The 13612-nt window shown below is 29.0% G+C and overlaps 1 protein-coding gene across 7 annotated transcripts; it reads right to left on the bottom strand.

The window, feature by feature from the left end:
* Positions 1 to 10360: 10360 nt before the first annotated feature.
* Positions 10361 to 13612, bottom strand: LOC131618447 (uncharacterized). 7 transcript variants are annotated; one of them, XR_009288854.1, is made up of 6 exons: positions 13299 to 13612; positions 12760 to 12891; positions 12138 to 12594; positions 11944 to 12047; positions 11265 to 11313; positions 10361 to 10777 (listed from the first exon to the last, which is right to left on the bottom strand). XR_009288854.1 is itself a non-coding variant. In XM_058889671.1 (2 exons), the coding sequence occupies exons 1-2, from the start codon at positions 13433 to 13435 to the stop codon at positions 12726 to 12728; spliced, it is 303 nt and encodes a 100-aa protein (XP_058745654.1). In that variant the 5' UTR covers positions 13436 to 13612; the 3' UTR covers positions 12601 to 12725. The 7 variants fall into 7 exon arrangements, 1 of the variants encoding a protein (XP_058745654.1); XR_009288856.1 differs by lacking the exon at positions 11265 to 11313; XR_009288858.1 differs by lacking the exon at positions 11265 to 11313 and having other exon boundaries at positions 12213 to 12594.

Raw genomic sequence — 13612 nt, 5'->3', positions numbered from 1 at the left:
AACCGTGGTGAGATGGGCCCTTTCTCTTTCCAGGGTGTGTTTACAAGAAGATGTGCAACAAAACTAGGCCATGGTATTGCAAATCTTGGATATGGAACAAAAATGATGCTATTGATGTAACAAAAATAGAGCATGAGGTCGTAAATGGTCATACTGGTGAAGTATTCAATATAATGAAATAGAATCTTTCTTACACTATCGATAATTCAAAGTGTATACTCAATTTCAGAACAGCTTCAACACAAAGTTGGTAAAATAAATAGTGTATCCTTCCAAGTCGATGACGAAATGTATTCAGATGGAAGAATTTGGTTTGAGTAGGTAAAGACAAGTTTTCTTCTCTTTGTGATTATTTGTTTTTTTATGAACTTTTATTGTGTATAATTTTGTTGTACAACATAACAATGTTTACCTCAGGACAACAACTAGACAAAACTGCAATGCCACAAGCCTCATTTTCTTCCTTCATTGCATAGTTGATGTAAGAAATATTTATTTTGAATAATCTACCATATAAGAAAATACATACCTCTGGAAAAGTCATTTCTACCCCATGCTATTTTTCAAACACATACTTAATTTTCATTTTTTATTGTCTTTTCACATTTTGTTGTCAACTTTTATTATTATTAAATTGACGTTGATTGTTTTATATAAGGGTTAAAATAAGTTTGTTACACATTTACAAATTTCTTCTCTCTCTCTCTCTCTCTCTCTCTCTCTCTCTCTCTCTCTCTCTCTCTCTCTCTCTCTCTCTCTCTCTCTCTCTCTCTCTCTCTCTCTCTCTCTCTCTCTCTCTCTCTCTCTCTCTCTCAATTACTCTCATTGTCCCCAACCACTTTTTTCATTCTTTGTATTTGCTTGCTACATCTTTTCACATTCCTCTCTCTTTCTTTATACTTCATTTTCTTTCATTCATTTAGATGCAATCTCTCACATTTCTTTTTGTTTTTTGTTTTGTTTTTACAGGTTGTAGATATGCAAACTGACTTTAAAACAATATGAAAAGTGTAAGTTTTTGTTTTTTAGATTGTAGATTTGCACGTATATGTAACCATCTGTGCATTCTCAAGATAATATAAATATGTTGTTGCCATTTCTGAAGCTCATGAAAAAACTCATATCTTTTTCATCTTTTAAATATCTTTTCACTTCTTTTGTTTTTTTCCAGATTGTAGATCTACAAAAACGAAGATGGAAAAGGTTAAACAACATCAATAAAAGAAAAGTGTAAGTTTTAATGTTTTTTGTTGTTTTATGTTGTTAATCTATACATATATGTAACAACCTATGTATTCTCTAGATAATATAAAACTTCTTTTTGTCATTTTTCAAATTCATGAGAAAACCCATATTTTTTTTCCATCTCTTAAACATCTTTTGCACTTCTTTTGTTATTTTTTATTTTATTTCAGATGGTAGATCTACGGATAAGAAGATGGAAAAAGTTTAATATCTTTTTCACTTATTTTAATTTTTTGATCTTCTGTTTCGAAATTCGTTATATATATATATATATATATATATATATATATATATATATATATATATATATATATATATATATATATATATATATATATATATATTAAATTTTATAATTATTAAGAAATGTAACTGTATTTTATGTTTCTAAACATTAAGATTGATATGAGAAATATTTAGAGAGAGAGAGAGAGCAATGATATCTGATGTTGTGTATTTTTTTAAATAATGTTTCTATTATTTATTTAAACTTTTATATCTTTTATCATCATTATTATAACTACTTGGTATGATTATAATAAAACATTTCAAAATTGATTTATTTGTACATCCAAGTTCTATTTTTTTATTATAATCTTTTTACTAGATTGTGAAACAAAAGAAGAAAAAAAAGAATAGAGATAATGAATAGTGCATTTCACCAAGTAAAGACATTGAATAATGCAAACACCAGACATTGAATTGTGTAAACATCATACATTGAATATTGCAAACACTCCTTTTCTATTTTTCATTAGGTGAATTCTTATCTACCCAACACAAAAAGTTGGGTAGAGTTACCTTTAGTGTAAAATGCTTTGAAAACAACTAAAAAGTGTATCATTTAATAAATAATTAAAGATAATAAAACTAATTGGTGTCATATGATTGGTTGAAGGTATACTACCCAACTTTTTTAGATGGGTAGAGAAGCTGTCCCCTTTTCATTAAAGTTTATCAATCAAATCAGTCTTTTTTCTCTTTTCTAAAGGCAACATTATTTTTCTTAGAAGAAATTTAAATCAATTCTTATAAATTATCATTAATCATTCTCAATTTAACTATATGTAAGATTTAAAAATAGAAACTAAGAATCACTAAGTATAGATTATCATTAATGATTCTCAATTTCACATATTTCTTCAAATTTATTATCAAATTATTTTGTTTGGCTTATCACAACCGGTTTAGTCCGGTTCGGGGTCAGTTCTGACATCAAGTGGTTCCAGCCCCCTCCCGATCGCAGTTGTGGGAGATCAAACCGTGGTTCTCCCTACCAAGTCTAGCGCCAATCACCACTAGACCAACTAACGATTGGTAAATTTATTATCAAATTAGATATTTAAAATTTATCAATTATATTAAAATTTGAATTTATAATAAGATATAAGTATTATTTTGCTTCATCATATTTAAAGGTTTTGTGTGTACTATTCACATGTGTATAGTCTATTTTTTTTGGAAATTTCTTTACCCACCTCCCTATTTTCTTGGTCACCTCCGGTGAAAAACCCAAAATACCCCTAACTTCGGAAATGCATTTCCGAAATGCTTTTTTTTCTTCAAAATTTGCCTTATTTCGGAAATGCACTTCCGAAAACACGAAAAAAAGGTGTTTTCGGAGATGCATTTCCGAAAACACCCCTTTTTTGGGTTTTCGGAGATGCATTTCCGAAAACACCCCTTTTTGGGAGAGGGGTGTCTTCGGAGATGCATATCCGAAATATTCCAAGACCAAATTGGTCTTGGAATGTTTCGGATATACACTTCCGAAAGAATTCAATAATTATTAAAAAATTAAAATCAAGGTGAATCAATACAATTAAAAGGTATAATACAGGCTATTCCGGCTTATATAATGAGCATTTATATTATTCCAGATTCAGTAGTCAATGAGACTGAAAAAATGCTTAACTCTTTTTGGTGGGGTGGAGGGACTAATAATAAAGGAATTCGATGGATGGAATGGGAGAAACTTACCTACTCAAAGAAGGAAGGCGGTTTGGGTTTTCGTGACTTTAAAGCTTTCAATATGGCGATGGTTGCGAAACAAGGTTGGTACATGTTGTGTAAGCCCCACGCCCTTGTTTCCCGGATTTTCTCGTCAAGGTATATTCCTAGAATTTCTTTCCTTGATGCTAAACTTGGATATAATCCTAGCTTTGTTTGGCGAAGTATTTGGAAAGCTAGAGAAGTTCTAATGCTTGGCTGCAGGTGGAGCATTGGTGATGGTAGGAATATCTCGGTGATGAATGAACCTTGGATTCAAGGGTATAGAGAGGGGTGTGTGGGAGGCCCTCAAAAACAAGGTGCGTACAATATTACCGTTAATAATCTTATGTTGACTGATGTTAAACAATGGGATGTAAGAGTCTTACATGAATTGTTTGATCATGTAGCGGTGGAGGAAATTATTCAAGTCCCGTTATTAGAGGAGGTTAGTGAAGCCAAATTAATTTGGAAGGAAGAGCAAAGTGGTTGTTATAGTGTAAGGTCAGGGTATAAGATCTGGAGGAATGCAACCAAAAGAGGCCGTGAGATATCCAATTTACATAATTGGAATAGTCTTTGGAATATTAAAGCGCCGGCTAGAGCTAAGCACTTTCTTTGGAGAATTTGTAATGATTGTCTACCCTCCCGAGTGAGACTTCGTCAACATCATGTTCCTTGCCCGGTTGAATGTCCTTTTTGTAATAATAATTTGGAGGACGCGTGGCATGTTTTTTTTGGTTGTGCGGAAACAAATAAAGGTTGGCTGGCAGCAGGTTTGAGCAATATTATTGATCACCGTATTCTTTCTTTTAATGATGTTAAGTTACTAATTTTTGATATATGCACAAAGGAAGATAGGAATACAGCGGGTATAGTTGCAGTTTTGTTAGAAGGTTTGTGGAAGAATAAGAATGATCTCATATGGCATAACGAGAGGGAGGAAGCAACAAAGGTTGGGTGGTTGGCGTATCATAGTTGGCAAGAGTGGTTTGCGGTTCAGAATAAATCTGAGGATGACCATATTCCTCATCATAGACATTTATGGGAACCACCACCTCATGGTTGGCTCAAATGTAATGTGGATGCGGGTTTTAACAAGAATTGTAGCACTTATAATAGAGGATGGTGCATCTGCGATAGTTCGGGTAACTTCCATACGGCAGGTACATCTTGGGATGTAGGTGAAGTTTCAGTTATTGAAGGGGAAGCATTAGCCCTCAAGGAAGCCATTCATATAGCTATCTCTATGGGTCTAGACCGCATCATCTGCGAAAGTGACTCCCTTCGGGTGGTTCAAGCTCTTAGCAATAAAATCACTGGTGATTCGGAATTCTTTACTACTTTGAGAATTATTCAATCTTCTCTTTGTAATTTTCCAAACTTTGAGGTGAAGTTTATCAAACGTCAAGCGAATATGGTTGCTCATTCATTAGCAAAGGCGGCCAATTCTTGGGCTAGACGTAATGTTACTCATAATATTCCTCCTTGTATTGATCTTTTAATTCATAATGAAAGAAGTTAGTTTTTCTTTGCTAAAAAAAAATAGGTATAAAATCAAGGTTCAATAAAATGAATGTGAATCAATAAAATCAAGGTGAATCAAAATTTCCTAAACAATTTTAAAGTTAAAAATTATTTTACTAACTTATATAAATCAAAAACATTTTAATTTCATAAGTAAATTTTGAATTATATATAATTAAATATAAAATTTATTTATTAAATAAAATTAAGACAAAATCTTTTTTTAATTTTTTTAAACTAAATAAAAAATTATAACTCATTTTTAATTATGAATCAGAATAGAAATATATAAATATATAATAATAATTATTAATTTTGTAAGTGAAATATATAAATATATAATATATAAATATATAATAATTATTATAAATTAAAACACTCATTTTTTTAATTTTTATAATTATTATATAAATATATAAATATATTTATAATTAATATATAATAATTATTATATAAATATATAATAATTTTTATAAATATATAATAATTATTATTATTATTATATAAATATATAAATTAAAACACTCATTTTTTTAAATTTTTTTGTAAATATATAAATATATAATAATTATTATAAATATATGAATATATAAATTAAAAATTATAACTCATTTTGTAGATAAAATTATTTTAATTATTTTAATTAAAATTATTTTAAATTTTAAAATATGAATCAGAATAGAAATATATAATAATTATTATTCATAACTCATAAATTATATCAAAATATATAATTATTATTATTCATTACTCATAAATTATATCAAATTTATGATATGTGAATTAATTAATATCCCAAAATTTTTAATTTTTGGGATTTAAGAATAGAAATAAATCTTTACTTTAAAGTTTATGCACAAAATTAAATCAATTATTCTGATGACCTTGTCTTTTAATTGGATATTGATTTTATGTAAACTATTACTAGCATGAGACTTGACACAAAAAATTTAAAATTACATGTAAAATAAAGTTTAAAGTTAAACTATTTTCAAATGTATGATGATTAATATTTTAGAACATTTTAATATTGTCTCATTCAACAATTGAAGTGTTTTAAAGACAACATTCTTAATGTATTTTAATATGTTTTAATTATTATTATTGTTATCATTATTAACATGTTCCTATTTAATAAAATTAAAATAAATAAAATTTAATAAGGATTGAAAGATATTAAACTATTAATAGTTATATTTATCTTTTTATTTGACATACAAATATAGAAGAATATCAAATTTGATAATTAATTTTTTCTAATAATACGATGAATCAGATTGTTTCATCAAAATTATCACAAAAAATCAACATTAAATAATATTTGATTTTTTAAAATAGAAAAACTTATAAAAATAAAATATATTAACTAAAATAATAAATCCTAATACATATTAAAATATATTTAACAATATTAAATTATATATATGGAAAGAAAGCAGTATTATTTTGTACCATTCATTCATACCATACAATTATGATATATAAAAAATACAATAATTCATCTCTTGCCAAAAAAAATATATATAATTATTGGTACAAATTTATGTTTAATGGATACAAATTTACTCTATTTTACTATTTATATCTTTTTAGAATGATCATTAGTAAATAACTATTTCTACAAATTTATTATATCTTTACAAATTTATTATTTATTTGATTATTTATGGTGTTTTTTTATTGTTAAATAAATAATTATTTATACAAAACTAAAAAATTTATACTTCTTCCTATTAGAAGAATATTACCGTAAAAGCATCAGTCCAACAAACTATGACACTTATTATTTTCAAATTGACATAGCCATCAATGAATGCAGGAAAACAATTATTATTGATTCAAATAAGATTTTTATAATATTTATAATAAAAATACTATATTTTATCATGTATTATTTGAAAATCACTTAATGCACATCAGTACCCGTGCGAGTGTACATTTATACTAGTACCCGGATACACCAGTACCTGTGCGAACGCACGGGTAACAAATCAGTACCGTGCGAACACACAGGTAACACACCAGTACCGTGGAAACTTACGGGTTATTACATTTTTTTTGTACAATTAAAGAAAATAAAAATAATGTATAAATATAAACTCGAGAAAAATGAGTAGTTTAAATTATTTTGAAAATATTTTTAATTTATGATACAAATTTTTTAAGATAATATATGAAAAACAATTTTGATAAACAAATTTTATTTTTTTATAAATATTTCTTTCTTTTAAAAATAATCAACTCTTTTGATAAAATAAATTTATTTTACAAAAGTGTGCGTATCTCACATCTGTACGCGTGTGAACGTACAGGTAACACACCAATACTGTATGAATGCACGGGTAACACACTAGTATCATGTGTGAACGCACGGCCACGGGTAATCATACCAATATATGTGCGAACGCACGAGTTTTAACATTTTTGTACAATTAAAGAAAATAAAAGTAAAACTTATGAGTTATACTACCTACTTTTTTAAAAATATTTTAAACCATAATCCAAATTTTAATAAATACAACATTAAACGTAATTCTTTTATACCATTATCTTTTTAGACTTTTTAAGTAAAATTATGTTTCTACTGATTTTCAAATAACTTTAATTTTAGATATTTATTTGTCTCATTTATTAAACTTTATAAATCCTTCTATCAATTCTAATTTTTATTTTCACAGTTGTTTTTTTACAAATTATGTGATTAATAGTTTTTCTTAACCATATAAATTTTTAAAAATTTATACAATGATCCCGTAGTCTATTTTTTTCTTCTTTTTTTAATAATTTTTTATTTTTTTAATTTGTTTAAATTTTCATAATAAATTCGTGACATATCCGCGGTCGACACTAGAATCCGTGCAGACGCACGGGTTTTCCACTAGTTTGGATTGAAAATTCGTGTAACGCTTAATAGTTTATTTATGCAATAATAATTATTGATTGGAATGTGTTTGAGGCGGGTGTTCAAGCATTATTTTGAGGAATTGGAAGAGGAATCTCTTAGGGAATTGGAAGAGGTATCTATGAATTTAATTTTTTATTATTTGTATTAATTTATTTAGGTAAAATGTTGAATTACTTTTTATTAGTTGCATTAATTCATTTGGGTTAAATGTTGAATTATTTATTTGACTGGCCGTATGAACTTGATTCTCATTTGAAATATCATAAAATAAATATATTTCTGCAACTGTTAGTTTATTCAATGCATTATGGCTTATATAAACCGCATAAGACACTTGTGTTATATCTATATGTTTTTAGAATTTATGTATACTTTTATTCTCTAATTCAATTATTTAAATTGTGTATAGAACCTCTCCTTTATTCATTTTCTTATGACATCCTTCAATTGCAATCATGGCAAGAACCTTCTTTTTTTTTCCGGCGCAACATTATCTATAACGGTAAACCATTAAATGACCTTTCGTTAACAACTTTCCTAGACAATTATTTACAATTTATTGCAAGGGGTCTAGAATTGAAGATGATGATTCTGCAACTATTTTTTGGTAATGTGAGTTTCATGAAGATACAATTCACGAGATGTTACACTCCAGTTCCACAAAGTTATATTTGTAAAGAGATGTTAATAAAAATATGACACCACAATGAATATATTTCTCAGGAATTATGAACATGGTGGAAATCCTTTGTGGTTGTCTTAATTTTCAATGGTTAGTGTTTGTCATATATTTGGAGAGTTATCAATATTTTAGTATTTCCACTTTTAATATAGATTCTTGTCTGTTGTGCAATTCAAATTTTGATGGTTGATTGAATACATTCTCATATGATGATTGAATTGAAGACATTTTCATATGATGATTGAATAATAATTTTGTTGCTAATTAAATTTTGTTGCTAACCAAATTTTGTTGATATATTGAATACCTTCGGGAATGGTACTGAATTTTTTGAACTACATTCTCATATGTAGATTAAATACTAAAGAGTGAACCACATTTTTTAACTAGATTTTCATTAAACTTAGGAACACATAATCTCACTAATTTATTACTAATATATATCTTCAAATGTATCTTTCAAGAAATTTTATTACTTAAATTTACATCTTTTATTTTATCTCATAAGTTATTTATAAAAATTAAAGAGAGAATATATAGATTAATATTCCACCAAAAAATTAGATTAATATTTAACATTAAAATACCAAATAAAAGTATTACATTTTAATAGTATGTGTTGGTCCGCTTTGGATTACTTGGAATGAGTTTTTTACTTCATTTCTTCTTATAATTTTCTATGGCTAGGTGTATGTCATGTCCAATCCAATCATGCAGCTGTGTAGAAATTTTAACAATACAATACTAACACTTAATTCATTAAATTTAATGACTGTCATTGGCATTAGATTGTGATTTGTTTGTGACCATGCAAGTGTGATCATTTTCTGTAGGCTCACTTCTTGATGCAGAGCATATTATATCTTTGCCACATAAATAAATGGAGTTGAAAAAAGTGGAATTTTCACGGGAGGAACGTGATTTCTATTCCAAGCTAGAGGCTTATTCAAGTGCCCAGTTTCAAGTACAGTCTATCTTTAACTATTTAAAACTAGACATAATTTCAACTAAGCTACCTTCAGTTTTTTATTTGGTTGGTCTCTTATTAAGATTTAAGAATTGTTTAACATACTTATAAAGTTTAATGCATAAAACTTTGCTTTTGTTAATTAGATGGAATATTGAATCTTACAATTCACTTGCATTTGTTCTCAACATCATAATACATTTGGATTCCTCACATCAAATTATGGTAGAAAAATATAAACTATATTGTTACTTTTTTATTTGATCTTATATTAATATTGTTCTTCTTCATGTAGGAAAACTTCACCAAACTCCCATATGTCTTTCACTAATAGTTTTATAAAAGGATTATTAGACTATATATATTATGTTTAATATTGTAAGTATGACTAACCTATTTTTCGAGTATTAAGAGGATTGCCATCTTGGTTAAAACTTTATAGTTTTATAAGTTGTTCAAAGTATGTATGAAACTCATATTTTATATACCAGTCAAACAAGAAATTGTTCTAAATAGCATTTTCAAGCTACATGATGTTGTCAAGATTGGTTTATCTTATGCTTTATGATGTTGAAAACAGAGTGAAGACATCAATTATTTAACTGATCTACAATTCACACATGGACTATACTTAATGTGCTTTGGTTCAATAGTTTTGTATTCACAATTTCAAAGAACAATTAATTAACTATAAGTTGATTAGTTATTTCACTACTAGAAATACTCAAATTTCCTGTGGATTTACCTGCGGATTTTAGCTAAATTTCCGCAGGAAACACGTTTCCTGCAGATTTTCCTGCGGTTTTATGTCCCCAGCTAAAACCTTCGTGGGTAATATTTTCGGCAGCAAGTTCCGCAGGTAAATCCGCAGGAAATTTTCAGCAAGTAAATCCGCAGGAAATTTCCGCAGGTAAATCCACAGGAAACTAAAATCTGCAGGTAAATCCGCAGGTAATTTCTATCTCAAATTAAAAAAAATTTATGAACTTTTGAAACATTATAAAAATCTAAAATATTTTTATAATGTGACTATATAACCATAATATAAAAATAAAATTATAATTTAAAATATTTTGAATTATAATGCAAATTTATAGAACAAGTTACTATAAAATCTGCTACAAAGTTAAATCAGAGGACGCCTCAGCAGTTTTATTCATCATTTCAATCTCACGATTTCTCTCCCTATCTGTTTGAAACATTGCCATATTAACAAATAACTCTAGGTTGTATTCCATCACTTGCCATGTTAACGCTAGTTTTTCATTTTTCCTTGACTTCATTCCAACCTTCAATGTATTTCCTATTAAATCAATGGGAAGTGGCTGCAGCGGAACCTGAACCATTGGTGGTTCATTGTTATCTTTGTTCTCTATTACTTCATCATCAACAATACCACTTGATTCTCCAGCATTTTCTTGTTCAAAATCACTTTCTTCCACATAACTACTCAAAATTTGTCCTACATAAAAACCAGTGTTTAATTTTTTTTCCAGACCAACATAGAATGAAATCACCAAATAAATGATGCATTGAGTCATAAACACTTCAATATCATCATATAATAATAAGAGTGTTAGACACAGTATTTTAACAGTCATAATAATAATGATATTCAGAAAAGTAAATACACACATACATTTAATAAAAGCAATGAGTTTTCTCTAATATTAATTTTGTAACAGACAGAATATGGTTCAATTCAAGAAATCAAGAACAACAGCAGAAACCACTATACTAGCTACTACTGTAACATTCTTTTTCCATCTAAATGAGAAACAGTTTCGTTTAATGGAAAGAAAAGTGTAGAAGGTTGAAAAGATTCAAGAAGTGAACAAGAAAAGGGTATGAATGAATATGTCGCATAAATTGACTTCCTAGACAAGGGACATATGGCCGAATGAAGAATCAATAATAGTAAAATAGAATAATTGGTATCACATTGAAACCTGTTGTATTTGGCAGTGGCACACCTCCCCTCAATTGTTTTCAGGCCATCTGCAGGCAATAACATCATAAGACATGGTAGATGTTAAATTCTAGTTAGAGGGAGAATACCACACCCAAAGCCATTATTATAATGATTGTTACTAGTATGCGGTTATTCGTTTCATTCTCTCTATTCGATTTCAACCCAGTAACACCAGTTATACAAAAATGTATATTTTTTTTGTAGCTGTGGTTATACAATAATTAACCAAATTATATTATTTTTACCATCTCACTATCCAATTTCTACAACAAATATTCAATAAATAAAATTAAAAAAAAGAAAAGAAAAAAAAAGTATAAACGCATGTATATACCAATGAACAAAACCACTCAATTGTTAAACCCTTACTAGTTCTACTGCATGAATCTCCACATCAAAAACTACATAAATAAAAACCAACTCAGATCCATAATATCAATGAAATTTCAACATAAACTCATTCTATCAATTCACTTTAACATGCGTTTATACTAACTCATTCAATCAATCCATAATTTTATTTTTGTCATTCAAACAAGTCAATTGACAAAAATAAAATTATTGTTAGCCTTGAGACACAACAAATACAAGCACTGATGCTGAATATAAAGTGTACCACCCCAGGTATCTCAAGAACTTCTAGTTTAGGAACATACCTAGTCGGCTTGTCAAGTTCCAAATCAAACTCTCCAGTTTCCTACAGCATCAAAAATCCACAAAACCCCAAATGAATTAAACTCCAAAAGCCAAAACCTCGGCCCTGTTGGGACAAAGAATTTAAAATTCAGTGCTTACAACATAGTAACAAACACTTATCATATAAGTGCTTATATATAATCAATTTTTATACCAAAAAGTCAAATAGTCTTCACATAGAGATTCTCATAGTGATCCTTATGAAAAGAAGTATCCGAATAACGGTTACCAATCCAAAGATTAACAGCTTCAGGCTCCGAACCAAACGCTTCGGTAGCCCAACCAATATGATCATCACAGTCTTTAGCAAGAGAAGAATACAGAACGAAAACAATGATTCTGCTGCTACGCGTACGCAACACATTTCGACGAGTCAGAGGAATTGATGAGGCGAAGTGCGTCTGGGAACGAGACACTTTTGTTCTGCTGTAACTGTGGCAGAGACCAAGCTGTACCTTTTCCAAATCTCCTGGCTACAAAATTCAAAAGAAACGAAGCCTAACACCTCTTGAAATTTCTGAGCTCATGAAGTTATGTTAACAATTTTACCACCTTTGGAAATTTCAACTCTTTTCTCCAACTCTTCAAGCTGATCTTTAACATCTTCTAATCTGTCACCAAGCCAACAACTATTTATGTTTGTATTGGGAAAACTGACTAGAGTTTGCTCCCAAAAATATGTAGATACAGAATAACCATAAAAGTTTATCAAAACCAAATTTCACAAAAAATGGGATAAGCGCTAAGCACAAGTGTTACAAAAGTGTGAGGCATACCTATTGATGAAAACCAATATCTTGAGTGAGTATAGTTGGAGGGATACAAAAATGCTACTACTGCAATAGCTAAAGGAAGCATTAACTGGAACGTCAATCAGAGCCGAATATCCCCGTAAACTCTGCAACCAACTAAAACATATCATGATTCAGCATAAAAGTTAGCTGCAACTTCAACACTTCAAAGTATATAAAATTTAGGAGAGAATAAGCATGAGACTATTATTTAGAGGAGGAAAAAAGAGTACCAACCGTTCATAAAATTAAGCTAACAATAAGCAGTTATTGCAATTTTTAAAACCTTGATAAACAACATGAACACTAGTCAAAAGAAGCCATTCTTCACACCAAAAACATAGGATTACTAGTTTCAATTCCTTCATAAACACTAAAGAAAATAGAGTCTTCAGAATATCCAAAAAATAAAAAACATCAAATCACTACTAGAGCCATTGAAATTCTTTCACATTCATCTAATCTCAGATCACCAAAAACGAATCAAAATAACTGAAATCATACAGATCGAAGAGCATAAATACCTGAGATTATGAGGTTGATCTGGAAACGCTGAGGAAGAAGAAGATCCTGGATCTATGGAAGACATCTGAAGTACATCACGATCGTTACCCAACACGAGACGATACTTGCGGCCAATCAGAGAACCAAAAACTGTCATCTCCGCCGCCACTGCCTTCAATTTCACTACCTCCGATTTTGCGGCTGAATAGGAAGCTCTTGAATTGGAGAGTAAGAACCTTTGAACGATTTGGTGTCACAGCGAGCGGCTCTGTAACAGTGAAGATAGCTTAGGGTTTCCGAGGAAAAAGCTAACGGTGGAGAGAGAGAGAGAGAG

This window comes from Vicia villosa, linkage group LG1 (assembly GCF_029867415.1).
Source record: "Vicia villosa cultivar HV-30 ecotype Madison, WI linkage group LG1, Vvil1.0, whole genome shotgun sequence".
Taxonomy (NCBI): domain Eukaryota; kingdom Viridiplantae; phylum Streptophyta; class Magnoliopsida; order Fabales; family Fabaceae; genus Vicia; species Vicia villosa.
Note: the sequence above shows the minus strand (reverse complement) of the source record. Positions and strands in the feature narration are given on the sequence as shown.

Coding starts and splice junctions, on each gene's coding strand:
- LOC131618447 (XM_058889671.1), bottom strand. CDS start 13,435: ATGACAGTTTTTGGTTCTCTGATTGGCCGCAAGTATCGTCTCGTGTTG. Junction 12,892..13,298: donor GATCAACCTCATAATCTCAG/GTATTTATGCTC, acceptor GATATGTTTTAG/TTGGTTGCAGAGTTTACGGG.